This window comes from Podarcis muralis, chromosome 12, assembly GCF_964188315.1.
Source record: "Podarcis muralis chromosome 12, rPodMur119.hap1.1, whole genome shotgun sequence".
Taxonomy (NCBI): Eukaryota; Metazoa; Chordata; class Lepidosauria; order Squamata; family Lacertidae; genus Podarcis; species Podarcis muralis.
The window spans coordinates 2128535-2153293 of NC_135666.1; the positions used below are offsets into that span (position 1 = coordinate 2128535).

Genomic DNA, 24759 nt, shown 5'->3' on the forward strand with positions numbered 1-24759 from the left:
AGGGACACCTGTCATCCTCTCCCTGTGTTTCCGGCCAGAAAACCAGTTTATACTGGGCTCCCAGAACCATCTGACCCCATTTCCCACCCCAGAGCGGGGCTGGACCAATCAGAAGCCTCTGCAGTGGACAGCTGGCCAATCCGCTTTCTTCACCCACTTTCCTGAGGGAGTTTTCCTGCTGAGTCTTGGCTGCTCCCCTCCCAGCTTCTCCTTCATTTCTCCTTCATTCTCTTCCTGTTCCTCTTTTCCCCCATTGTTTTGGGGGTCAGCTGGATTCCCCCCCCCCCCGACCAGGCAGGCCCAGGAGGAGCCCACAGAGGCGGCAGGGTCAGGATATGGCATTTCCCGCCCTTTTCCAAAAAAGGCGGGAATGCCATGTTGTTTCTTCTGGAAGCCCCAGCCGCTCCCAGAGACGCCATGGATTCTCTGTGGGCCTCACGAGTCCCACGCTCTCGGGTCTCTCCTCCCAGCTGAAGGAGGGCGGCACCTTCGGGTGCCAGCGCTCAAGGGGCATCCTCAGCCGCCTTCCTGCCATGATGGCTTTGCCTCCGCAGGGCAGCCTCTCTCCTCGCCAAGTTGGCCCAACGGAGGAGGCCTCTCCATTGGGAGATGCCAGGCAAGCTGACTTGGGGGATCTGCCAGGTTCTCAGCCAGAACAGGAGGAGGGAAATCCCCTCTCTGTCTCTGAGGCCAAAGAAGATGAATGGCTTTATCCCCTCAGAGGTGGATGGTTCCCTCAGGGGAGTTTGACCCCTGCTCAGAGGTGCATGGTTCCCTCAGGGGAGTTTGACCCCTGGACCAGCTTCCTTCGTCACCCCAAGAGCCAGAACGAGCAGAAGGGCTCCACCTGCAGGCCTAGGGGAAAGAGGGCTCTTCCCCAGGCAAGGCTGGAGACTCCCCTTCTGGCCCCACGGGGTCCCAGGAGCCCTTTCTGGATGGCCCTCACTTGCCCCCCAGATGGGCCAAGACATCTGTTCAACAGCAGTTCAACAGACGTTGCCCCCACTCCGGATCCCTACGGGTCTCAGGGGGCCACTGGAGCCCAGTGGGGGCACTCTGGGGAACTGGTTGAATTGGGCTCCTCCTGGTCTAGCCCAAACAAGAAAGGGAGCTCTCAGAAGAGGAAGCCATTGCGGAGAGAACCGAGCTTGGCTGTTCTCTGCTGAAGGTCTCCTGCTGTTCTTCCACGGCTTCCTGGGGGCTGCAATGGCCAGAGGAAGATACAGCCCCCCCAGTCTGAATCCCCTGCAGAGCCCTTGGGAGCAACCAGAGCTCTTCCTCTTTCCATGGCTAAGCCTGCCTTAGTTTCCTTCCCCAAGGCCTTGGAGGGGTAGGGATGATCGCGGGGTCCGGAGGGAGCACACTCCCCACCCACAGGCAGCCACAGTCTGCCTCCACGCGTGACCTTGGGGTGTGGGGCACCCCCCTCCACACACAGACAAACCACAGCTGTCTGAATATCGTATTCTCTGCAGTAGTCTGTGGTGTCCTGTCTGTAACCTTTGTCTCGGAGACCTTTTGTCTCCTTCATCATACACTGTGCAAGGGGGAAATGACACAGTGGAAACAGGTGCCAAAATAACTTTGTACCACCCCACTATCTTGGGACTGGAAGATGTGTAAAGGTCACAGCCCAAAATGTATCTGCCTGGGTTTGCATATTTGTGTCAATAAAAGGAGGCTCCACAGGGCTGGCTGGCAGCTTGCATGCAGCTCACCTGTGCGCAGCTCACCTGCATTATCAACTCCTGCCTCATGTCCATCACTTCAGGAGGAACCTTGTGGTGCGGAAGGGGGAACCCCAAATGGCAATTGGGGAAAGGAAAATTATACAGCATCTTTCCAGATGAGTCAACGAATCGCCTCCAAGTTCCTTGGAGTCCCAGGTCTCCATGGCGGAAACGGGGGGAAGCGTCCCTGAGTCCTGCGTTCGAGGCTGATACTTTCGCCTTTCAGGCTTCGGCCACCTTCTCTGTGGTGTTTATGTGAGCTGTAGAGATGGGATCGCATGCAGACATTCCCTAGTTTAATAAGGATACTGTGAAAAAGATGGGCTCTGCTTTGGAATAATGCCCCCCCCAACAAACTGTAAAATGAACTTAACAGTATGAAAAAAATTATGTTTTAAAATTTATCGCCGATTCATTTTTTGAATGTTTTAAGAGTTGTTTCTATTAATAATTTTAGTATTTCAGTCTCATTATAAATCATTTTCAAATTTATTTTTTCCATTCAGTCATGTGTATGTAGCAGAATTCAAAAAGCGGTTCCTAGACTGGAGGTTACCCACAGAAACCCAAAAGAAAAGGAGGAAGTCTCCAAGTGGAAAGATAGGCTTTTATTGAAATACAAATGTTCCCGCAGAGAACCACATCCCAAAAAGTGTTGCCACAGAAACTCGGGAGCTAAAGATGCTCTTCTGGCAGTGGGACAAAATGTCATGGCTCAAGTCTTGAGGACAGAAACCGGAAAATACTGGAAAATACTGGTTCCTTCCGGAAGGTTCTTTTCTGCTGAGGCAGCTGGATATATTTGCCTTTTGTTGTCTCAAGGTCATCTTGCTGAATTGAAGGGAAAAGGCTGGATATTAAATAATAAAAATAAATAATAATAATAAATTTTATTTATATCCCGCCCTCCCCAGCTGAAGCCAGGCTCAGGGCGGCTAACATCAATAAAATAGTACAACATTCTAAAATCATTTCATTATAAAATTAATTCAAATCAAATTGATGGCAACCATTAGGCTAAAGTTCTGTGAAGATTGTCAAAAGAGGGAGTCAGGCTGTTCCCTGACCAAAGGCCTGGTGGAACAGCTCTGTCTTGCAGGCCCTGCGGAAAGATGTCAGGTCCTGCAGGGCCCTAGTCTCTTGTGACAGAGCATTCCACCAGATTGGAGCCACAGCCGAAAAAGCCCTGGCTCTAGCTGAGGCCAGCCTAACCTCTCTGTTGCCTAGGACCTTCAGGATGTTTTTGTTTGAAGACCGTAAGTTCCTCTGTGGGACATACCAGGAGTGGTGGTCCCATAGGTATGAGGGTCCTAGGCCGTATAGGGCTTTAAAGGTTAGAACCAGCACCTTAAACCTGATCCTGTACTCCATTGGGAGCCAGTGCAGCTGGTATAGCACCGGGTGAATGTGATCTCGCAGCGAGGACCCCGTAAGGAGTCTCGCCGCGGCATTCTGCACCCGCTGGAGTTTCTGGGTCAGTCTCAAGGGCAGCCCCACGTAGAGCGAGTTACAATAATCCAGTCTGGAGGGCTGTGAGGGGGCACATAAAGATGATGAAAAGCATCAGGAAGAGTATCGCACCCTGAGGCACTCCACACACCAAGAAGTGGTGCGATGACAATTCCCCCCCAAGGGCCACCCTCTGTCCCCGACCAGAGAGAAACGAGCGCAGCCATTGAAGGACTGTGCCCTGGATCCCCACATCGGCAAGGCGGTGGTCCAAGAGTTTGTGACTGACCATGTTGAAGGCTGCTGACAGGTCTAGAAGAATCAGCAGCCCTGACCCGCCTCGATCCAGCTGCCTGCAGAGATCATCTGTTAGGGCGGCCAGAGCCGTCTCGGTCCCATGACCAGCGTGGAAGCTGGACTGGAATGGATCCAGAGCCGATGTTTCATCCAGAAACCCACCAAGCTGTTCAGCAACCGCTCTCTCAATCACCTTACCCAGGAATAGAAGATTTGAAACCGGGCGATAATTAGATAGATCTAAGGGATCTAATGATGTTTCCTTTAAGAGCGGGCGCACCGCTGCCTCCTTCAGTTCCCCTGGGAATGTCCTGGTGCCAAGGGACAAATTGATGATATCCCCTAGGGGCCCCCGCACCTCATCTGGACACGCTCTAATCAGCCAAGACGGGCACGGGTCGAGAGGACAGGTGGTGGGCTTTCCAGCTCGGAGGAGTCCGTCCACATCGGCTGGGGATATCTGGTCAAAGTGGTCCAGGACTTCCGGGGTGGCGCCTCCGGTGATGGCGGACTCCCTCTGAACTGGAGGGACAAGCTCCGCAAGAAACGGGTCTTTCCGCTGCGGCGTAGCGGGGACCCTTCTGAAAATCACAGGCGGATGAAGCCTGTGACCGTGGGACTCGGCGGGCACCTTTAGCGCCCCCCCAACCCACTAAGGAACCCAGAAACGGGTTCCGAAGTGAAGAGGGGGAAGTGGCGCTGTGCTGTGTGTCGACTGCTTTTTCTGCAGAGCGAAGCCGCACAGCCGTTGCTGGAGAGCGCTGCCTTTTTCCTGGGACAATTTGGCTTTGAAAATAACTAACCGTGAGTACTGGAACGCTACATAACTGGATTTTAATCAAGCATTGGCGAAATAAAAGGAACTTGGACTCTAAAAATTTGGTACTGATACGGAAAGGGTTAAACAGGAAGTCACCTTTCCGTTTTCTTGTAGTTACAACAAAGCAAAGTCAATGTAAACTGGAGCCTTAAAAATCACTTTTAAAGGATCGTCTTTCACCATTTAAAATTGTGGAACCCCCCTTCGGAAGCAGGAGAAGAAGGGGGATTTTTACTGAGTTGTTTAAACCTGCGGAAATAAAGTTAAAGTAAAGTAACTTTCCACTGTCCTGATCCTGGAGCGGGGTGTCAGATTTGACGTTTGAAGCTTATTGACCAGAAATAAATGCTTTGACAGATGGTCAAAAGCAGGGAAACATTGTGATTCCACTGTTTCCTTTCGCTCTTTTATGGACAAAATATTTTAAAGAAGAAACTCTGTTGCTATTGTTTTCAAGGAAAAGAACAATCAGAAGTTTCTCCCCCTAGAGGGGAACTATGAAACTGTAACTAATTCCTGGGAACTTGCAGCTGTTTACTGTACAACTGTGGGAAAGAGTTTTTGTGACCTTGCAGGACAATGCCTTCAGAAGCACTGTTGGGTGCTTTCTGTAATATAAGTGCCCTATTGGATCAGTTATGTCTGAAGATGGATTTTATGACAAAAGCTGCCAGTGCCTTTGGTCAGGTAGTGAAAAATCATATGGAGCCCACTGAGGAACTAAAACAGGAGTGTGCCACGACAGAACAACAGAAAGAAGAGGATTCTGCTGAATCTGGGACGCCAAGGATGGAGGGACTCTCGGCCCAGCAGGAAAGTGAGCTTTTGGATTTGGCAAATGAACTTGGAAAAAACCAGACTTGGAAAGATAAAGTTTGGACTGAACTGGAAATGGGGGGTTGGACTGACCACCCTATGCAGGGATATTTGGACTTTCCGAGTCTGGAAATGGGTCGCCAGAGGTTTGGAGCCGTTGGGACTTCCAATTTTGGAGGGAATCTGAAATATGTTTTAAAACACCATATGGAGCTTAGTCTGGACTATGAGAAAGGGGCTGATTTGTTGAAAAGGGTCAAAAACACTACAAAGCTGGAGTTCCCGCGAGTGAAAGGAAAATATGAAGAAGAGTTGCGAAAGGGACATGGAAGAGATTTGAAGGCCTCGGATATTAGGGCACCAGGTTAATGTGCCAGACTAATGGGAAAAAGAAAGGACTGACAACCCCGGGACCGGGGGGAGGGGACACTGGAAGAAGATTGGATTGCTTTTATTTTATTGTATTTTCTTTTTTGTATTATTATTATTAGAAATGTTTGATGAATGTCGGGAAAATGTTGAAAGGAAATTATTGGGCTCTTGCTAAAATGTTTAAAGAATTTGGTAAAAAAGGTAATGGTTATGAGAAGTTGGTAAAAAAGATTTAAGTTTTAAGCTTTAAGGTTGTTTTTATATGACAAAATGAGAATAGAGTAAGGTAACATAATGATTAAATATTATGAATTATGGATTTAAGTTTTAAGCATTAAGGTTTTTTTTATAAGATAAGATGATAATAGAATAAGGTAAAGTAATGACAGAATATTATGAACTTTGAAAAGGATTTGCTGTGACAATTATTAATCAAGATACAAGAGATGGAAGGAGGAAGAGGAGGTCATGGAAAGAAGGTAATGGAAATTGGAGAATTTGAAAAGGATGGTTCTATTTTTGTTTTTTCTCTTATGTTTTTGTTTTTTCTTCTTTTTTGTAATTTTGTCTTTTTTTGTGTGTATTTTTTTTAAAAAAATCTTTTGTTTCAATAAATATTATTATTAAAAAACAAACAAAAACAAAGTGGTCCAATACTGGGCCCGAGGACAGTCAAGGGGCCTCCAGTTCCTTTATTGTATCCAAATTGGCAGCGAGGTCACGGCGGAGCAACAGGACCTTCTCCGCAAAAAAGCTCGCAAATGCCTCACAGCTGTGTGTCAAATTGTTATTTAAATTTGGCTGTCCGTCCAGGGACATTAAAGGCCTAATTATACTAAATAATTGCGCCGGGCGAGAGCTAGCAGATGCAATGGAAGCCGAGAAGTAAGACTTCTTAGCGGCCTTCACTGCCATCTCGTAGGTTTTCATAAAAACCCTATAAGATGTTCTTGAGGCTCTGTCACGGGCACCCCGCCATACTTGCTCTAGCCGTCTGAGGTCCTGCTTCATTTTCCAGAGCTCCTCGGAAAACCAGGGAGCCCGGTTTCTGCGGGGTCGCAGAGGGCGCTTAGGTGCGATCTCATCGATGGCTGCCAGGAGCTGGGTATTCCAGCCCTCAACAAGCTCAATCAATGAGTCGCCAGGGGGAGCAAGGTCCCGCAAGGCTTGGCGGAATCTATCAGGGTCCATCAGCCTCTGCAGGCGAGCCCAAATTGGCTCGCCACCTAAGCAGGGTGGGGGTGGAAAGTCAATCCTGGCTTTCAGAGCGTAGTGATCAGACCATGGCACCTTCATTGAAGGAGACATGATCACATCTATACCTACGCCAAAGATCAAATCCAGCATGTGGCCTGCTTGATGTGTGGGGCCCGAAACAAACTGGGAGAGCCCTAGTGTCGCCATGGAAAACACCAGGTCCAGAGCCTGTGAGGAGGGAGTGGCATCATCATGGATGTTGAAGTCCCCCAATACCAATAGGTTCAGAAACTCCAAGGCCCAGCCGGCCACCGCTTCCAGTAGGCCTGACAGGGTGGCTGCTGGAGCGCTAGGTGGCTGGTACACCAGACAGACAGCCAAGCTCTCCTCGGAGCCCCACACTAGGCCAACACATTCAATGCCGGAGATCAATGGCGATGGTAGAGCCCTGAAAGGACAATCTTCCCGGATTAATAATGCCACCCCTCCCCCCCCGGCTCACAGTCCGTGACTGGTGGAGGACGGAGAAACCCGGGGGTGCCATCTCTCATAAGGTAACTGTTTCTCCTTCGCGCACCCAGGTCTCCGTCACACAAGCCACGTCGACCCCCTGTGAGGTAAAGAAGTCTCGCAGGGTGGCGGTTTTGTTGCCTATAGACCTGGCATTGCACAGCACCAGTGACGGAGGTGAGTAATCCTTGCTCACCCTACCCTCGTCCCTCGGGATGGGGCGCAGATTGGAAGGGGTACGAGCATATCTGTATCTCGATCCCCTTCGCCTATGACATTTGCCCCCACCGCCATACCTCCCTCGCCCCTTCACGGTAGAAACCCCAAGCCTCATACTAGCCTCCATTTACAAAATAGTAACGCAAAATAAAACAAAAACAATTATACTAAAATAAAACTAATCCCCACCCCACTCAACATTTATCCCACCCCAAAACAAAACAAAACAAGAATACATAAATAAAAACCACCGTTCACAGTGGTACAACAAAGTAAAAACACTTTCAAAACATTTTAAAATATGTAAAAACAGTTTTGACATTTGCTGCAGCAGCACCAGTGTCCTTAAAGCTGTGACGATAGTGAGTGTGGGCCCCGCCCCCTAGGCCTGGTGGAATTGGCCTGCAGGAGGGAGCGGCCTTCCCCAGCACTCACAATGGCGGCAGCAACAGCTGGGTTTATTCTGGAGCTCAAATTCTGAATAATTGTTGCTACAGATAATTTTCAGAAAGGGAGATGAGAGTTTCCTTTTCATCTATATTTGTATGTTTTATATTAAGATTCCTTTATTTTGAATGAAGGAGGACACACATAGGAGGAGGACAGTTTTCCAGTATTCACGCGTTCCAAGAGACCGGAGACTTTTTTGTTAGGAATCATGACAACGGAAATCAAGAAGTCAAATAGACCATTATTTATGTATGCCACAACTGCTGCCAGGATTCTAATTGCGAAAAGTTGGAAAAGCGAAACCATCCCCTCAAAACTCAAATGGCAAACCAAATTGCTAGCATACTTACAGTTCAGGGCCGTGTTCAGAAAGTGGTGGTGGGGGATGAGTGTTCAGACCCCTGGGCTCTCACTTGTGGGGTACCTCAGGGTTCTCTCCTCTCCCCCATCCTTTTCAACATTTACATGCAGCCGCTGGGAGAGATCATCAGGGGGTTTGGGCTGGGTGTTTGTCAGTAAGCGGATGATACCCAGCTCTACCTCTCTTTCAAATCGGAAGCAGTGAAGGCGGTGAAGTTCCTGTGTGAGTGCCTGGAGATGGTTGGAGGATGGATGACGGCTAACAGATTGAGGTTGAATCCTGAAAAGACAGAAGTACTGTTTTGGGGGGACAGGAGGCAGGTGGGTGTGGAGGACTCCCTGCTCCTGGATGGGGCAACTGTGCCCCTGAAGGACCAGGTGTGCAGCCTGGGAGTCATTTTGGACTCACAGCTGTCCATGGAGGCGCAGGTCAATTCTGTGTCCAGGGCAGCTGTTTACCAGCTCCATCTGGTACGCAGGATGAGACCCTCCCTGCCCATGGATTGTCTCGCCAGAGTGGTGCATGCTCTGGTTATCTCCCGCTTGGACTACTGCAATGCGCTCTATGTGGGGCTACCTTTGAAGGTGACCCGGAAACTACAACTAATCCACAGTGCAGCAGCTAGACTGGTGACTGGGAGCGGCTGCCGAGACCACATAACACCGGTCTTGAAAGACCTACAGTGGCTCCAAGTACGTTTCCGAGCACAATTCAAAGCGTTGGTGCTGAGCTTTAAAGCCCTAAACAGTCTCAGCCCAGGATACCTGGAGCATCTCTACCTCCATCGTTCTGCCCGGACACTGAGGTCCAGCTCCAAGGGCCTTCTGGTGGTTCTCTCACTGAGAGAAGCTAAGTTACAGGGAACCAGGCAGAGGGCCTTCTTGTTAGTGGCACCCGCCCTGTGGAACACCCTCCCACCAGATGTCAAAGAGAAAAATAACTACCAAACTTTTAGAAGACATCTGAAGGCAGCCCTCTTTAGGGAAGCTTTTAATGTTTAATAGGTTACTGTATTTTAGTGTTTTGTTGGAAGCCACCCAGAGTGGCTGGGGAAACCCAGGCAGATGGGCGGGATATAAATAATAAATTATTATTATTGTCAGAGCTGCCCGAGGTCCCAGCTCACAAAGGACCAACGCCAGTTCATTGTTATATACAAAGGTCTTTATTGAAGTTCATTTTCACTTTCACAGCCGCGGCGTGCAGCTCTACGTCTGAAACTCTAGACCGCCAAAGCTCCGTCTGAGTCTCCTCCCCCCAGACACCAGTTTAAGACTCTAGCCTTGCTCCACCTCTTCCTTTGCTCTTTCCTCCTCTGGCTCCGCCTGTCAGCTGGGGTCTCGCCCTTCCTAGACTCTTCTGACGCTGAGTCCCCTGAGTCTTCCCCCTGCCTCCGGCGGGCTTTAGGACCTGGTTCCCAATCCGGGTTTTCTGCTGTCCCACGCGCCTGTACATTCGAACTTGGCGCGCGCCCCCAGCCGGTAACCTTCCTCCTGACCGTTACACTGCTCCTGTCACTGCTTCCCCCTTCGGGGAGGCTAGCTGGACCTGACCTCCCCTCCGTCCCCCCACTCTCCGATAGAGGCATGGTCAGCCCTGACTCATCTTCTCTCCCTGCTGGAGGAGACGCTGGCCCTGACACATGGGACTCTTCCCCCCCACTACGCTCTGGTGGGGAAGCTGGTCCTGATTTCCAGCTGCTGCTTTGGGAGTCCCCTCTGGCCCCTTGTTTCTGGTGTGTCCCCCCTGGGACCCCCCTTGCCTTGACCATCGGCGCCTCCTTCTGGGAATCTTCTGATTCGCTGGAGCAGCTCATGGAATCTCTCGGGTCACTGCCATACTGTTGGTATTAAAGGGTTAAGAAGCTCTAATCAAGACGCTCTAATCACTGAGCAGCTGGAGGTAGTTAGGCTTCCAGGAATGTGAGTTTGTATAAATAGTCAACTCACTCGTGTGTTTGCCGCCCCCCTTCCCCTTTCTTTTGGGGCGTGTTTGCTGAAATGTGTGATTCTTCACCAGGGTTTTTTGCTTTGTGTAAATAAACCTTTTATTTGAGTTCCAAACCGCTTGCTCCAAGATTCCTTTATTGAAAAGATGCTGACTCTCCAGCCCTTCTTGAGCCGCTGTGCGAAAAGCTCTGCTGTAATGGAACGTTGTCGCATTGGAAGCGCACTGGACATTTGATAAGCATTAAACTAATTAAAGTTTAATGGGACAGGTTATGGCTGTTTGTACGTCAAGAGGGAGATAAGGAGTGCAGTTAAGAGTGATTTATGCAAGGACTGGAGCGAAGACAGAAGCGGTTGCCGACAACGAAAGCCTTCAAAGCAGCTTGAGTCCTGCAACGTGCCTAGGAAAAGTTTTAAAGAGGCACTGCGCAGTTTGTACTCACTGGAAGACGCCTTATTCCTCGAGGAGCCACCTCAGCAGCTGGGAGACGGTCTACAGGTCTGTGAGTATCGTTCCTAAGCCCCAGGGAGGATGGCAGAGTCCCAGGAAAGTTTTACTGTCCCATTTACGCGACTCAATGGGAAAAATTGGCAAGATTGGAAGGCTAGAGTAAGGGTTTGGTTGCCAGCAAAAGAGTTGTGGAGTTGTACTGAAGCACCGCCTTTACAGGCAGCTGCAGACGCGTCTGCAGAAGACAAAGCAGCAGCGGCAGTTTCTCAGAAACGCGACAGGAAAGCCCAAGGTCTACTAGTTTTGGCAGTGGGACCAGAGCAAATGCCTTATGTTTCTGAGTTAAAGAACACGCATGAGGTCTGGACGGTTCTGCAGCGGCTAAATTCCAGAAACACTGCGGGGGCCAAGATCCATGCTACAAGATGTTTGATTTACGTCTCCAACCAGGAGCGTGTGTGAAAGAACATATTGCCAAAATGGTGTCTGCCTTTAATCAACTAAGACAGCTGGGCATTCCTTTCTCTATGGAGCAGCAGTCATACATATTGTTGTCTTCTCTTGATAAAAGCTTTGAGACTCTAGCTTTAACTTTGGAAGCTATGCCTTCAACTGAATTAACCCTTGAATACATTTCTTCTCGACTTGCGGATGAACAGGATAATAGGCAAAGAGAAAGAGGTTTGTCTTCAAAGGGGAGTTATGCTGTGCCTAAGAGTGGGGGTGCTGAGTTTGAGAACACAGTAAATGCTTTTGCAGCTAGACACTGTTTTCGCTGTGGTTCCTCTTCCCATTTAATCAGGAATTGTACACGTGAACCTGGTCAAGACAGCACCAAGGCCGTTACCCCTAGTTACCAGACAAGGAGTTCCAGGGGATGTCGAAGAAGAGGAGGTCGTGGCTACTCCCACAGCACACAGCACATGGCTTCAGCAATGGCGTTGATGCAAGGGCGTGGCCAAGGCAGCAATCTACGCTGGTTGATCGACAGTGGTGCATCTCATCACCTGGTGGCGCCATCTAGTGTCCGTTTGCAGAATTGCAGACATTTGCAAACCCTTAAAGTTGTGACAATGGCAGATTCAACTAAACATTCCTTAGAGACTGTAGGCACAGTGTTTTTGAAGTGTTTGCAAACAGAAATTGATGCCTACGTGCTAAAGGGAATGAAGGGGTGTATTTTGTCTGTGTCAGAACTTGATAGAAATGGGTTTAAAACTGTGTTTGAAAATGGGGTTTGCACTATTTCAAAGAATAACGTATCTCTTTTGCAGGTGGAATGCAGAGATGGGTTATATTATTTTGAGACAAGTCCAGATGAAGTTGAACAGGTTCATGCTGGTTGTGTGAACTCGCCTACCCATAATTCTTGTGTTCATTTATGGCATCGCCGTTTGGGACATATTAATTTTCAGTATGTTAAAAGACAACCTGAATTATCAGAAGGGTGCAAATTGAACAAATGTACTAAGTATTTGGATTGTACTGCATGCAAAAGAGCGAAGGTTCATAGATGCAGCTATCCCAGTTCAAATAGGAAATCTGACAAAGTATTCCAACTTGTGCATATGGACCTATGTGGCCCAATGCCTGTTGCTAGCATGGGAGGTTCGAGGTGTGCACTGTGTCTCTCAGATGACAAAACAAAGGTTACATGGTTTTTTCCTCTCAAAACAAAAGCAGATACTGCAGAAACAGTTAAAAATTGGGTTCATGCAGTAGAACTTGAATTCGGTACTAGAGTACTTGCTTTTCAAACAGACAGAGGGTCAGAATTTATCGGGTCTGTGTTGCAGAATTTCTTTAAAGGAAAAGGGAATTAAGCATCGTCTGTCTACACCCTATTCCCCCCAAGAAGGAGGCGTGGCCGAACGTAAAAACAGGGTTCTGCAAGAGTTGGCAAACTCTATGTTGTTTGATGCTAAACTTCCTCAAAGTTACTGGGCAGAAGCCTGGCAGACGGCTACTCATGTTCTGAACTGAGTATATAATTCGGGAATTGATACTACGCCATATTTTGCTTTATATGGGAAGAAGCCCAAAGTTAATTACTTTCGGGTGTTTGGATCTCAAGCCTATGTACTTATCCCAAAAGCGTTAAGGAAAAAGGGAGGTCCAAGGGCTAGGAAACTCATCTTTTGTGGGTACGAACCACATGCCAAATCTTGGAGGTTCGTGAACCCAGATGGGGATACTACAAGAGTGGTCCTCAGTAGGAGCGCTGAATTTTGTGAGCAATCCGGATGGACTCACTTACATGCTAACCCTGACATTTTGAGAGATGATTTAGGCATTTATGCTGAGAAAGAAAGTTCAGAGGGTGATGAGCCAGAAGGGGATGGTGCACATGGTTCAGATGCAGATTCTGACCAGGCACAAGGTTCTTCTCTTAAGGTAGAAAAGCCAGAATCTAAAAGTGTTCCAACATCGCCAGTCATTAGGCCTAGCAGACAGCAAAAGCGAAGCAGGTCGCCTGCAACACCAAGCCCAAGGGAGGTATCTAAACGGAGGTCTTTATCCCTAGAGGCACGTCTAGACATAAAGTCTGAGACAGATCCTGACAGCCAACGGTCAGAGGGGGCACAAGAGGAGCAATTGCGCAGGTCAAAACGTGCCACAAAGGGCAAGCTGCCAGAGCGGTTTAAGGTGACAAGTGTATACGTAAATATGGCACAGTGTGAGCCAGATAGCTATATGGAGGTACAACAGCTTCCAAGCTCAGAAGCCGTAAAGTGGCAGGAAGCAATGGAAAAAGAGATGGCTTCAATGAAGTCTCTTGGTGTGTTTACAAGTACAGAGCTTCCAAAAGGCCAACAAGCTGTAGGTTGTCGATGGGTATATCGTTTAAAGCCCACAACTACTGAGGAGTTGCAATATAAAGCCCGACTAGTTGCAAAAGGGTTTTCACAGCGCAAAGGAGTTCACTATTCTCAAATTTATGCCCCTACTTCAAGATCGGAGTCATTAAGAATGCTTTTAGCCTCTTCAGCTAAGAAGGGAAATAAGCTGTTTCATTTTGATGTCAATGTAGCTTATTTAAATGCAGACTTACAGGAGGAAGTCTATATGACGCCACCACCAGGTTTTGAAGGAGACAAGCCAAACCAGGTCTGGCGCCTACACAAATCCATTTATGGGTTGAAACAGTCCGCCTGTAATTGGAATTCCTGCTTAAATGATGCTCTAGAGAGCATGGGGTTCAGAAAGAGCGCAGCAGATGCGTGTCTTTATCTAAAAGGCTCGGGATGTGAACAAGAAGCAGTCTTGATATTTGTTGACGATTTATTATACAGTGGAAAGGACGATAAACTTGCACAACAATTTGCCACAAAGCTTGGAGAAAGGTTTCAGATAAAATCACTAGGCAATGTATCTGTTTAGGAGTTAAAATTCAGCAAGATGAAGATGGGAACTATTGGCTCAGCCAAGAAGCTAAGATCCAGCAGTTGCTGGAAAGGTTTAAAATGGACAACTGTGCTGGTGTTAAAACCCCAATGGAGTTAAGTTACACAAAGGATGCTCAAACTGAGCAACAGACAGAGTTCTGTAATCCCGGGGTTTATCAGTCAGCGATAGGCAGTCTACTCCACATTGCACAGTGGACTCGGCCCGATATAACATATGCTGGCAACATGATGTGTAGACAAGCTGAAAAACCATCAATGCATGCTTGGCAAGGAGTAAAAAGAGTTTTAAGGTATCTCCAAACTACCAAAAGATTTCGCTTAAAACTATCAGCAGAGGGCAGCACACAACTTGAATGTTGGGCTGACAGCAGTTGGGCTGATGCTGGACCAGATAGAAAATCAGTGTCAGGAATGGCGATAAAATTTGGAAATGCACTAATTGGTTGGAGATCAAGAAAACAATCACTTATAGCTTTAAGTTCAACTGAATCTGAGTTCAATGCATTATCAGATGTATGTAGAGAACTGGAATTTTATAAGCAACTGGTACAAGAATTGTTTGGAGAATGTTCCCTACCTATCAGAGTGTGGGAAGACAATCAACCTTGTATTAAACTAGTTAAATCAGGTCAATTCAAGGCACACACAAAACATTTGGATATCCGTTATCAAAATGTATGCCAAAGTGTAAAACAAGGTTTAATTGAACTAAAGTATTGTCCAAGCCAAGAAAATCTCGCAGACGGTTTTACAAAAGCTTTGAGTCCGCAATCTCATAAATGTTTCTGTTCAGGTTTAAATTTGAATTAAGGTTGGTACATCTCAGTGTTACGAGCGAGAGGGGGTGTTGGTATTAAAGGGTTAAGAAGCTCTAATCAAGACGCTCTAATCACTGAGCAGCTGGAGGTAGTTAGGCTTCCAGGAATGTGAGTTTGTATAAATAGTCAACTCACTTGTGTGTTTGCCGCCCCCCTTCCCCTTTCTTTCGGGGCGTGTTTGCTGAAATGTGTGATTCTTCACCAGGGTTTTTTGTTTTGTGTAAATAAACCTTTTATTTGAGTTCCAAACCGCTTGCTCCAAGATTCCTTTATTGAAAAGATGCTGACTCTCCAGCCCTTCTTGAGCCGCTGTGCGAAAAGCTCTGCTGTAATGGAATGTTGTCGCATTGGAAGCGCACTGGACATTTGATAAGCATTAAACTAATTAAAGTTTAATGGGACACATACTCCCCTACGCTGCCCTCAGATTCTTCCCCTTCGCTCTCCATTTCCTCTCTCCCCTGTGCCTCTGTTCCTGAGCCCCTGACAATTATTATTATTATTATTATTATTAGCAAGGATAACCAGAGCAGTAAGAGGAAATAAAATACAAGATAGTAATAAAGAATGGAAAGTAATCAAAGAATATCTTAAAGATTACTGTGATAACAAAAGCTTTATGGCAGATAATAATAATATTTTATTTATATCCTCCCCAACCGAGCCGAAGCCGGGCTCAGAGCAGGTAACAACAGTATATCGAATGAGTCCTTTAATATAAGGAAATATTGGAGAAAACTAGAACCAAAAAGGAGAATGTGAGGTGTGTGGGGGCGAAGATTTAGGAAATTGTAAAAAAATTAAATTCAAAATAGTACAATGAGTATAGTTGGAAGGCTTTTCTTTATCGTAAATAACATCATTTTCTATTCTTCTACATTCTCTCTCTCTTTTATTTCATTTATACTTTTTGTGTATTCATAATCTGTAATGTTTGAATGTAATGTTTTATATTGTATGTATTTTTAAAATTTCGGTATAATAAAGGTTGAAAAATTATCTAAAACAGGAAGATACCTGTTTCGCGAAGCTACCAGCATGACTTTGACCAAACTGCGGGAGGCAGTGGAAGACAGAGGTGCCTGGTGTGCTCTGGTCCATGGGGTCATGAAGAGTCGGACATGACTAAACGACTAAACAACAACATCAAAAACAGGAAGAGGGGGGAGGGGCCTGCAAGGAATGCAGGGAAGGAAGGATCTCTCAGGGTGGGAGACGGGGGAAAGAGGGGGGCACCCAGGGGAGAGCTGGGGGAGCCTGCCTTTCTATGGGTTGATAAATGATATGATATATATGATACAAAGGTTATAAAGGGTATTTTTAGTTATTCTCCCCCCATCTCTTTTTTATACACTTGTGTTTTGTAAGGGTTGTTTAATAATTTTTCCTTTTTTCCTTTTAGGTTGTCCCTCAGTGTGAATTCTTTGATGGGAAGTGAGACGGATCCCCTGACTGAAGCTCTTCCCACATTCAAAGCACTGATAGGGTTTCTCCCCTGTATGAATTCTTTGATGGGAAGTGAGATTGGTGCTTCGACTGAAGCTCTTCCCACATTCGAAGCACTGATAGGGTTTCTCCCCTGTATGAATTCTATGATGGGAAGTGAGAGATGCACTTTGACTGAAGCTCTTCCCACATTCAAAGCACTGATACAATTTCTCCCCTGTATGAATTCTTTGATGGGAAGTGAGATTGGTGCTTCGACTGAAGCTCTTCCCACATTCGAAGCACTGATAGGGTTTCTCCCCTGTATGAATTCTATGATGGGAAGTGAGAGATGCACTTTGACTGAAGCTCTTCCCACATTCAAAGCACTGATACAATTTCTCCCCTGTATGAATTCTTTGATGGGAAGTGAGATTGGTGCTTCGACTGAAGCTCTTCCCACATTCGAAGCACTGATAGGGTTTCTCCCCTGTATGAATTCTTCGATGGGAAGTAAGAGATGCACTTTGACTGAAGCTCTTCCCACATTCGAAGCACTGATAGGGTTTCTCCCCCGTATGAATTCTTTGATGGGAAGTGAGGTTGGTTCTTTCACTGAAGCTCTTCCCACATTCGAAGCACTGATAGGGTTTCTCCCCTGTATGAATTCTTTGATGGGAAGTGAGATGTGCACTTTGACTGAAGCTCTTCCCACATTCGAAGCACTGATAGGGTTTCTCCCCTGTATGAATTCTTTGATGGGAAGTGAGAAGTGCACTTTCACTGAAGCTCTTCCCACATTCGAAGCACTGATAGGGTTTCTCCCCCGTATGAATTCTTTGATGGGAAGTGAGATGTGCACATTCACTGAAGCTCTTCCCACATTCGAAGCACTGATAGGGTTTCTCCCCTGTATGAATTCTTTGATGGGAAGTGAGATGTGCACTTTCACTGAAGCTCTTTCCACATTCCATGCAGTTATAGGGTTTCTCTCCTGTATGAATTCTATGATGGGAAGCGAGACTGCCCTTCCGAGTGAAACTCTTTCCACATTCTCTGCACTGATACAATTTCTCCCTACTCTTTGTTCTTTCATGTGAAGTGAAGCTATTCCTCCTAACGAAGCTCTTTCTTTGATGGGAGGTGGACTGGGAGCTCTGACGGATGTTCCCTCCACACTCTGAATATTTATATGACTTCTCTGCTATGTGGATTCTGTTCTGGTCCCCCTTGTTCTTCTCTTCCAATTCTTCACCATCTGCAATGAAAGGAGACACTAATTAGAGCCTCGGAAAGAAATGGCGCTCCAGATTATTGAACAAAGTCCCCCCCTCCCACTGTGAGACTTGAGAGTGCTCCGTTTCAGCCTCAAGCAGACATCCTTGGAGTCTAACTTAATGTCATTGTTGATGTGTGGCATGTTTCCCCCCCCCCCGCAGCATTTCCGAGTGCCTGCTGGTCACGTGACTCTCTTGAAACCGGTGGGGCCACACTGCCAGCATACTGTGACAGGGGGGCAGATCACACAGAAGCATCAAATCCTGACCCCCTCCCCCAGCAATGCACTGCCATGTTAGTGTAAGTCACTCTGCATCGCTGTCCTGGACCCAAAGCCCACTCAGAGCGAAGGGGACATGGTTCACATCCATTATTGAACAAAGTTAATAAATGCTTGTGACAGAGGAAGAACCGGAGTTAGGTGTGAGGCCTTACTATAGTTTTCACTGCCTTTGTTTATTGGTATTAACTGACATATTGCTTGGCTTTAATCTGGGATAGATTTTGTTTGGCTCAATCCTGGAATCCACTCCATCTCCGAGGTCAGTCTAATGCAGACAGAGCCAAAACAACAGACCTCACAGAAGTTATTTCAACTTCCCTAAAAGCTCTGAAGCCAATATTGAAGAAGGCCTGGAGGTTCAGACAAGCCTGGTCCTTGTTTAAAAAGGCATGACTAGATGGAGAACATTCACAGAGGAAAGAGTTGATATCCCTCCATTCAGGGTTCACCGTGGGGATGTTAGAATCCCAGACGCTGTTGGTCTCCCTCCAAACAGTGGAGGTTCAGGCAGGCAGGCGGAGGAGTCTGAAAAGGTGCTCCCCTTCTCCATCTCCATCCGCCTGCCTGCCTCCCCCCACCCCAAAGCTGAACAAGCCCCAATACCTCTCCAGCTCCATCCATCCATATCCGCATCTCCACTCCCCTGGAACTCACCAGATCTCTTTGAGATCCCTGGGAGGGAATGCTCAGAGGTTGTGGGGAGGGATGCGGGAGACAATCTGACAGGGTCAACCGTCCATCTTCCCCCTTCCATCCTTGCTAGCTTTGCAGGATCCGTATCTTTCATCCTTCTGATGAGTCGAGGAGCCTGGAAGAGAGGAAGAAGCAAAGGGAACCTCAGAGGCCCTGCAGGGATTCTCCTGCCCTAGATATTCTCCTGCCCCTGGAGAAGCACAAATGGGGCAGCCCCTTCCCAACAGAAGCCCTTTTTCTAAACATCTGAAGTGGTTCCAATTTCACCTGTTTGCTCCTCACCCCACTTCCTAAGGCTGGCATGGTCTGCACAGTAGTGACAAGAGAGTAGATCCCATTGAACTCAGTGGGGCTTATGGACAGAACTTGGTGCCAAAACCAGTCACCATCGTGTCCCCAATCCTGAAAACTGCAACCCCAGAGCATGTGAAAATCGACTAGTAGCTATTACATGTATGGAGAGCCCAGTTCACACTCTTTGAGCTCTCTCACTGCAAGCCAGGCAGATGTTGTGGCCCTATTTGCCTCTGTCAGGGGTTGCCTGGGGACCAAATCTGTATCATGAGATGAATACACCACTCCTCCTTGGATATTGTCTGTGTTTAGACACAACCTTTGCAAGTCTCCAGTCTCAAAATATGGCCCCCACCCTGGCATGGAAGCCATCAAAGTCTGATCTTCCACATGTCCTAAATCTGTGGTGTTCTTAAGAACACCAGGCATGTATACCCTTTATAAACTCCAGAGCTGAGCTTTACACTCCTCTTGTGACAAGATTCCCAAAGGCTGAGGGTAGCTTGATAAAACTACAGTGGTACCCCGCAAGACGAACGCCTCGCGAGACGAAAAACTCGCAAAACGAAAGGTTTTTTCGTTTTCGAGTTGCCTCGCAAGACGAATTTCCCTATGGGCTTGCTTCGCAAGACGAAGCTTGCCCCGGGGACAGCGGGTCTTCTCTTTTGAAGCAAGGGGCTGCAGGGAGATCGCTAAGACGAAGAGAATTGCGGAACGAATTAATTTCGTCTTGCGAGGCACCACTGTAGCCTATTTTGAGACTGCACCAATTTCCATTTCTTTTTTTTATCACAACCCACAGACGCTCTGCTCGATTTTTTTCCAGAAGGTTTTACAAGTACCTTTCAGGATGGTTAGAATTTTATTGCAGTCAGCCAAAAAGGATTTTATGCGTTCCATGTCCTCTGTTAATAGTACAAGCCACCCAGTGACTGATAATCCCTCCTCATTCGTCCAGTAAGGTTGGGAGAAGGAGTCTTTTATCCTTCTTTAGAATTTCCTGAGGATAGATCTGAAATCTGCTTTCACATTAGTTCCTCTACTTGTTTAGTCTAAATAGGGGAGAGACATGTTTTGTTGCATCTGGGACAGAGGAAGTGGCCCAGTTGTGCTGCTGCAGATGCAGAAAGGCTTTTCTTCTCCCTGTGCTCCCCCCCCCCCCCCCATGTGCAAATGTTCCCGTCTGGCTACAGCCTCTGTTCAGAAATGTGACTTATCCCTCAATCTGAAGGGGGTTTCTTTGCATGCCGTTTTCCTTGACCCAAAGCCCCCTCCCCCAAAAGGAAGGCAGCATCTGGATCCAAAGAAGCAACAGAGCTGCAGACTTCCTGCGAACTCGCCCGTCCCTGGCCTGGCTTGGCCTCCACTCCCTGACTTGGGGGTCTTCACCCACCAGGCATGATCTGAACAGGGATCCCCATGCACCACCTGGCAGTGGCGTAGCAAGGTCAGGTGGTACCTGGTGCAGAAAATTTCCTGTCACGCCCCCATATTGATATTTTCTTTTGGCCTGCAAAAATGTTTTGACTTTATTTCATATTTTCTTACAAAGGAATGTGGATTCTGGGCCTCTGATAACAAGGAGGCCACTGGGGACAGATACTTAAATCCACAGGATGGGTTCTGTTATTTTATTTATATTTATGGTTTATTTAATAAAGTTTATTTTTAAAAATCTGCAAAACTGTTTACCAAAACATAAAACAAAACAAAAAATGACAGCAGTAAAATCAAGAAAAATTAACAACCCTACTTTAAAACATACAAAATCTAAACTATTAAAACAGATTAAAATTCCTTCAGCTTCCCAAGCATCTGAGTAAGCTTGCCTAAACAAGACTGCTTTTAGCAGGTGCCTGAAAAGAGTCTAGCAAAGGCACTATTTATTGGGATTTCACCATGCTCTGTATTATCTGAAAAGGAAAATTTATTTAAAAAGCCGGACTGCACAGCCTGGGAGTCTCATCATGATCAGCGGGACTTACTTATTCCTGAGCCGACGGAGCATAAGATGGGCTACAATCCTATGCACGCTCTGCATCCAACTTGTACCTAAAAATCCACAAACCTGCGCCAGAGAGTTGTAGAGTAGGAAGGGACCCCTGAGGGTCATCTAGCCAACCCTCTGGGGCAATGCAGCAATCTCCACTAGACCATCCCTGACCGATGGCCATCCAGCCTCTCCTCTGTGTGCCTTCTCCATGAGAGGTCTGGGTGGTGGCAACACAAAAGCGAACCTTTTCTGCAGTGGTTCCCCATTCGGGGGAAGCTCTCCCAAGAGAGGCACGCCTGGCCCCTTCCTGACATCTTGAGGTGCCAGGCAAAAACCTTTTTCTATAACTGGGCGTTTGGCTGGTTAGCATTCTATGGCCTTTTCAATATGTTTGTGGGAGGAGAGATCATTGCCTTTGCCTTTGTTTCATTATGCATTTGGTGTTCTAATTTTGCATGTTTATGTTGTGAATCGCCCTGTAAACTTTGGATGAAGGGCAGGATACAAATTTAACAATAACAACAATAATAATAGCAGCAGTGAACAGTACAGTCAATCAGGGGTGCCAACTTGAATAAAACATTAGGAGGGAGCAGGCATCGGGCATAGCCAGGATTTATGTTAAGGGGCAGAATCTCAGTCAATTAAGGATTTAATTCTCCCCATCGGACACTCATGGACCCAAGTAAGCCCCACCCTGCAAAGCTGATCACAAGATGCAGCGTGCACACACCAGTTGAATGGCAATGCCCATTAAGGGGGTGGGGGCCTCAAATATTTCGTGGTGGAACTGTTAGGATATTTCCGTTCCACCTTAAAAGGGAGCAGGATGTTTGTGTCACAGCCTGTGTATTTCCTGTTCACAGGATGTTTATGTTTGCTATTGCTTTAGTTTTCTCTCTCTGCTTGAACACTGAAGCAGACGGTCATGTCTTTTCTTTGTTCTGATCAACGCTGAATAAAGCCTGTAAATATGCTCTCCTGACGTGCATCTTTCACTGTGTGAATACTGCTGATAAGAGTGTGCATGAGCCCTGGAATGTGGCAAGGTATTTCCAGGAAACTCGTGTCGCTAATAGCTCATACTGCGTGACTAAGGGAGATCGATGGATCGTCCGGCAGCCGCCTTGGGGGCCATGGACTTCATCTCCCTGGCAGTATCCCAACAGGAACCAAATGGACCTTGGTGCCCTGGGGTATGCCAATCTATGAGGAAGAGAAGCAGGCTTTGTTGCTCTCTCTCCCACCATCCCCCCTCCCCACTTTTTGGGCTGGGTTTCTACATCATTCTGGCAGACAGAAATCCAGCAGGTCAGGAGGATTTCCTGTCAATATTGTTGCTGGAATGTTTGCAGTGACTGTGAGCTTCCATTGGATCATTGCAATGGATTGCATTACATTGCATTTGAATTATGGTGCAGAGTCCCATCGACTGCAAGAAGATCAAACCTTTCCATTCTGAAGGAAATCAGCCCTGAGTGCTCAGTGGAAGGACAGATCCTGAAGCTGAGGCTGCAAGACTTTGGCACCTCCTGAGAAGAGAAGACTCCCTGGAAAAGACCCTGATGCTGGGAAAGATGGAGGGCGCAAGGAGAAGGACGAGATGGTGGGACAGTGTTCTGGAAGCTCCCAGCATGAGGGAGGCAGCGGAAGACAGGAGGGCCTGGCGTGCTCTGGTCCAGGGGGTCACAAAGAGGCGGACACGACTAAACAACAAGAACGGATTGCTTTGAAGGGATTTCTGCACCAGGTCAAGGAATCTGTGGCCCCCCAATTACACTCCGCCCCCCCACCTGTATTTTGCCCAACCAAAGGTGCAACTCTACCTGAAGCACAGGAAGGAAGCAGCCAAAGGTCCTTGATGACCTCCAGGCTAGGAGGGGAGCGCCTCCCTCCCCCCCGGGTGCCCCACCTTCCTTCCCCGGCTTCTTTCGGCCCCTCTCCCCCTCCTCCTCTCCGCCCCTCTCCCCCCAACTCCTGGGGCGACGCCTGCCTGCCATTCCCCCCCCCCCGTCGCTGCTGCGCCTCCTTTGCCTTCTGCCATGACTTGGGGGGTCTCCCCCCACTGAGCAGGGCCCCCCATGCCCCTCCCTGCCCCCTGGGACCCCCTTCTCCCCACGGCACCCTCCGGGGGAAGAGAGAGGAGACTCACCCAGGAAGCTTGGGCCAAGGGAGAGAAGAAAGCCGCCTCCTCTCGGCTGGCAGGAAGGGAACTTGGCCAGGGAGGAACTGCGCCCCCCTCACTTCCTGTCCTCTCTAGGAATCCAGCTCCGCTCCTTTTAACCCTTGCCAAGCCGAGGGCACCGAGCCCGCCTCTCCCTCTCCCTGGCTGCAGTTTCTCCTGCTTCTGCGCCTGCGCTCCAGGGGCTGCCCCCTTCCCTCCCTCTGTGCCAAGGCCTCTGCCCCAAGGAGCCCACATCGAAGCAGACCCCTAACATAACAGCAAGGGAGGCGGGGGTGGCCATGGGGGGGTTACCTTGGCTCTGCCCCTCCCCCAAAAGAGAGGCTCCAGGATCCCAAGGAAAGGCTGGTGTTATGTACTGAGTTGAATAGGATCCAAACTGCAGCAGTCTGATTGGTCCTAGAACAATAGGATCCAAATTGCAGCAGTCTGATTAGTCCTAGAACAATAGGATTCAGAATGCGGCAGTCTGATTGGTCCTAGAACAATACAGCAGTATGATTGGTTGGCAGGAACCACCCAATCATGCTCCAGATAGAAGTGAATCCACAACCTGATTGGCTTACAGTAGAATTCCATTGCAGCCCATTGTGTAAATAGTGTATATAAAGCAGATACTGTGAGGGGACTTTTATTCATTCCTCCTCACCACTATGAGCTGAATAAAGAGCATGAAATCACTTTGCGACTCTGAGTATATTTCACTGGCGACGAGGATGGGATCCCGCTGAGCTGACTGCCACACACAGCACCGCAGCACCGCCACCTGCCGCACCGCTGCCTCGCACCGTGTATCCAGGCTTCAGCTCCGGGACACAAGGAACTCAGAATGGCAACCGACAGCAGCTTCTCGCCGTTCAACCCAGCATCTGGAGACTGGGAAGCGTACGCCTCCCGTTTCACCTTCCTCCTAGAAGCCAAAGGGGTCACCGATGAAGAAGACGCCAAGAAGAGGGCAATATTCTTCAGCATCTGCGGAGAGGAGACATGTGAAATTGCCCGGGCTCTCCTTGCACCTGAAGACGTCGCTACTGTTCCATACAAAACAATAATGGAACAGCTGAAGGGGCACTTTTCGCCACAACCCTCAGTGGTGGCTCGTCGAAATGCCTTCTACGCAAAGCGGCAAGCCCCTGGGGAAACCATAACTGGGTTTGTGACCTCTCTCCGCCAAGCTGCCCGGTTCTGCAACTTCTCAGAGCTGGAGAACATGCTTCGTGACCGCCTCGTCGGTGGCCTGAAGGATGAGAAGCTGCAACGACGCCTCTACGCCAAGAAGGACCTAACGTTCCAGGTCGCTCTGGATGAGGCCCTGGCAACGGAAGCTGCCGAGAGGTCGACGCAAGAGGCACGGCCAAGTCTGCCACCCCAACCAAGGGTCCACCATGAAGACCTCACCGACGACTCAGGATCTGACAGGGAGGAGGTGCACCGAGTACAGCAGCGCACTCAAGCAGCGCACAGAACACAGCTGCCTCGACGAGAAGGAGGGAACTGCGCAAGCTGCGGGGAAAGTCACGAGAGGAGGACCTGCCGTTTCCGCAACGCAGAGTGCAGGCAGTGCAGAAAATTGGGACACATCGCCTGGGTGTGTCGAGCTCGGCCCACCCGACGCCAGGCATCAGATGACCAATCCAAGAGCCCCAGGTCCCGGGGCCCAACGCACCAAGGCAACTCTACGGAGCTCACGGACTTCCAGGTATACCAGTTGCCCCACCCCAACGTAGAGAAAATTTATGTAGAGGTACAGATAGAGGGGGCCCCA

At 48.2% G+C, this 24759-nt stretch overlaps 2 protein-coding genes across 3 annotated transcripts in view; both read right to left on the minus strand.

Moving 5' to 3' along the window:
• LOC144324974 (uncharacterized) overlaps window positions 1–23025 on the minus strand; it is a 34993-nt gene extending 11968 nt beyond the window's left edge. The window contains exon 1 of the mRNA XM_077916628.1: window positions 22965–23025. The gene's annotated coding sequence lies outside the window, so the exon portion shown is untranslated. The remainder of the gene's footprint in view (window positions 1–22964) is intronic.
• Window positions 14688–23020, minus strand: LOC144324978 (uncharacterized). 2 transcript variants are annotated; one of them, XM_077916650.1, is made up of 3 exons: window positions 22965–23020; window positions 18487–18640; window positions 14688–17529 (listed from the first exon to the last, which is right to left on the minus strand). In XM_077916650.1, exons 2-3 carry the CDS (start codon window positions 18617–18619, stop codon window positions 16193–16195), a joined length of 1470 nt encoding a protein of 489 aa, XP_077772776.1. In that variant the 5' UTR covers window positions 18620–18640; window positions 22965–23020; the 3' UTR covers window positions 14688–16192. The 2 variants fall into 2 exon arrangements, with proteins under 2 accessions (XP_077772776.1, XP_077772775.1); XM_077916649.1 differs by having other exon boundaries at window positions 18436–18640.
• Window positions 23026–24759: the final 1734 nt, after the last annotated feature.

What these genes read in the sequence shown, in the direction of transcription:
- LOC144324978 (XM_077916649.1), bottom strand. Translation starts at nt 18,619, where the DNA reads ATGAAAGATACGGATCCTGCAAAGCTAGCAAGGATGGAAGGGGGAAGA. An exon ending in GGATGGATGGAGCTGGAGAG is followed by an intron (nt 17,530 to 18,435) that starts GTATTGGGGCTT and finishes CTTTCATTGCAG; the next exon opens with ATGGTGAAGAATTGGAAGAG.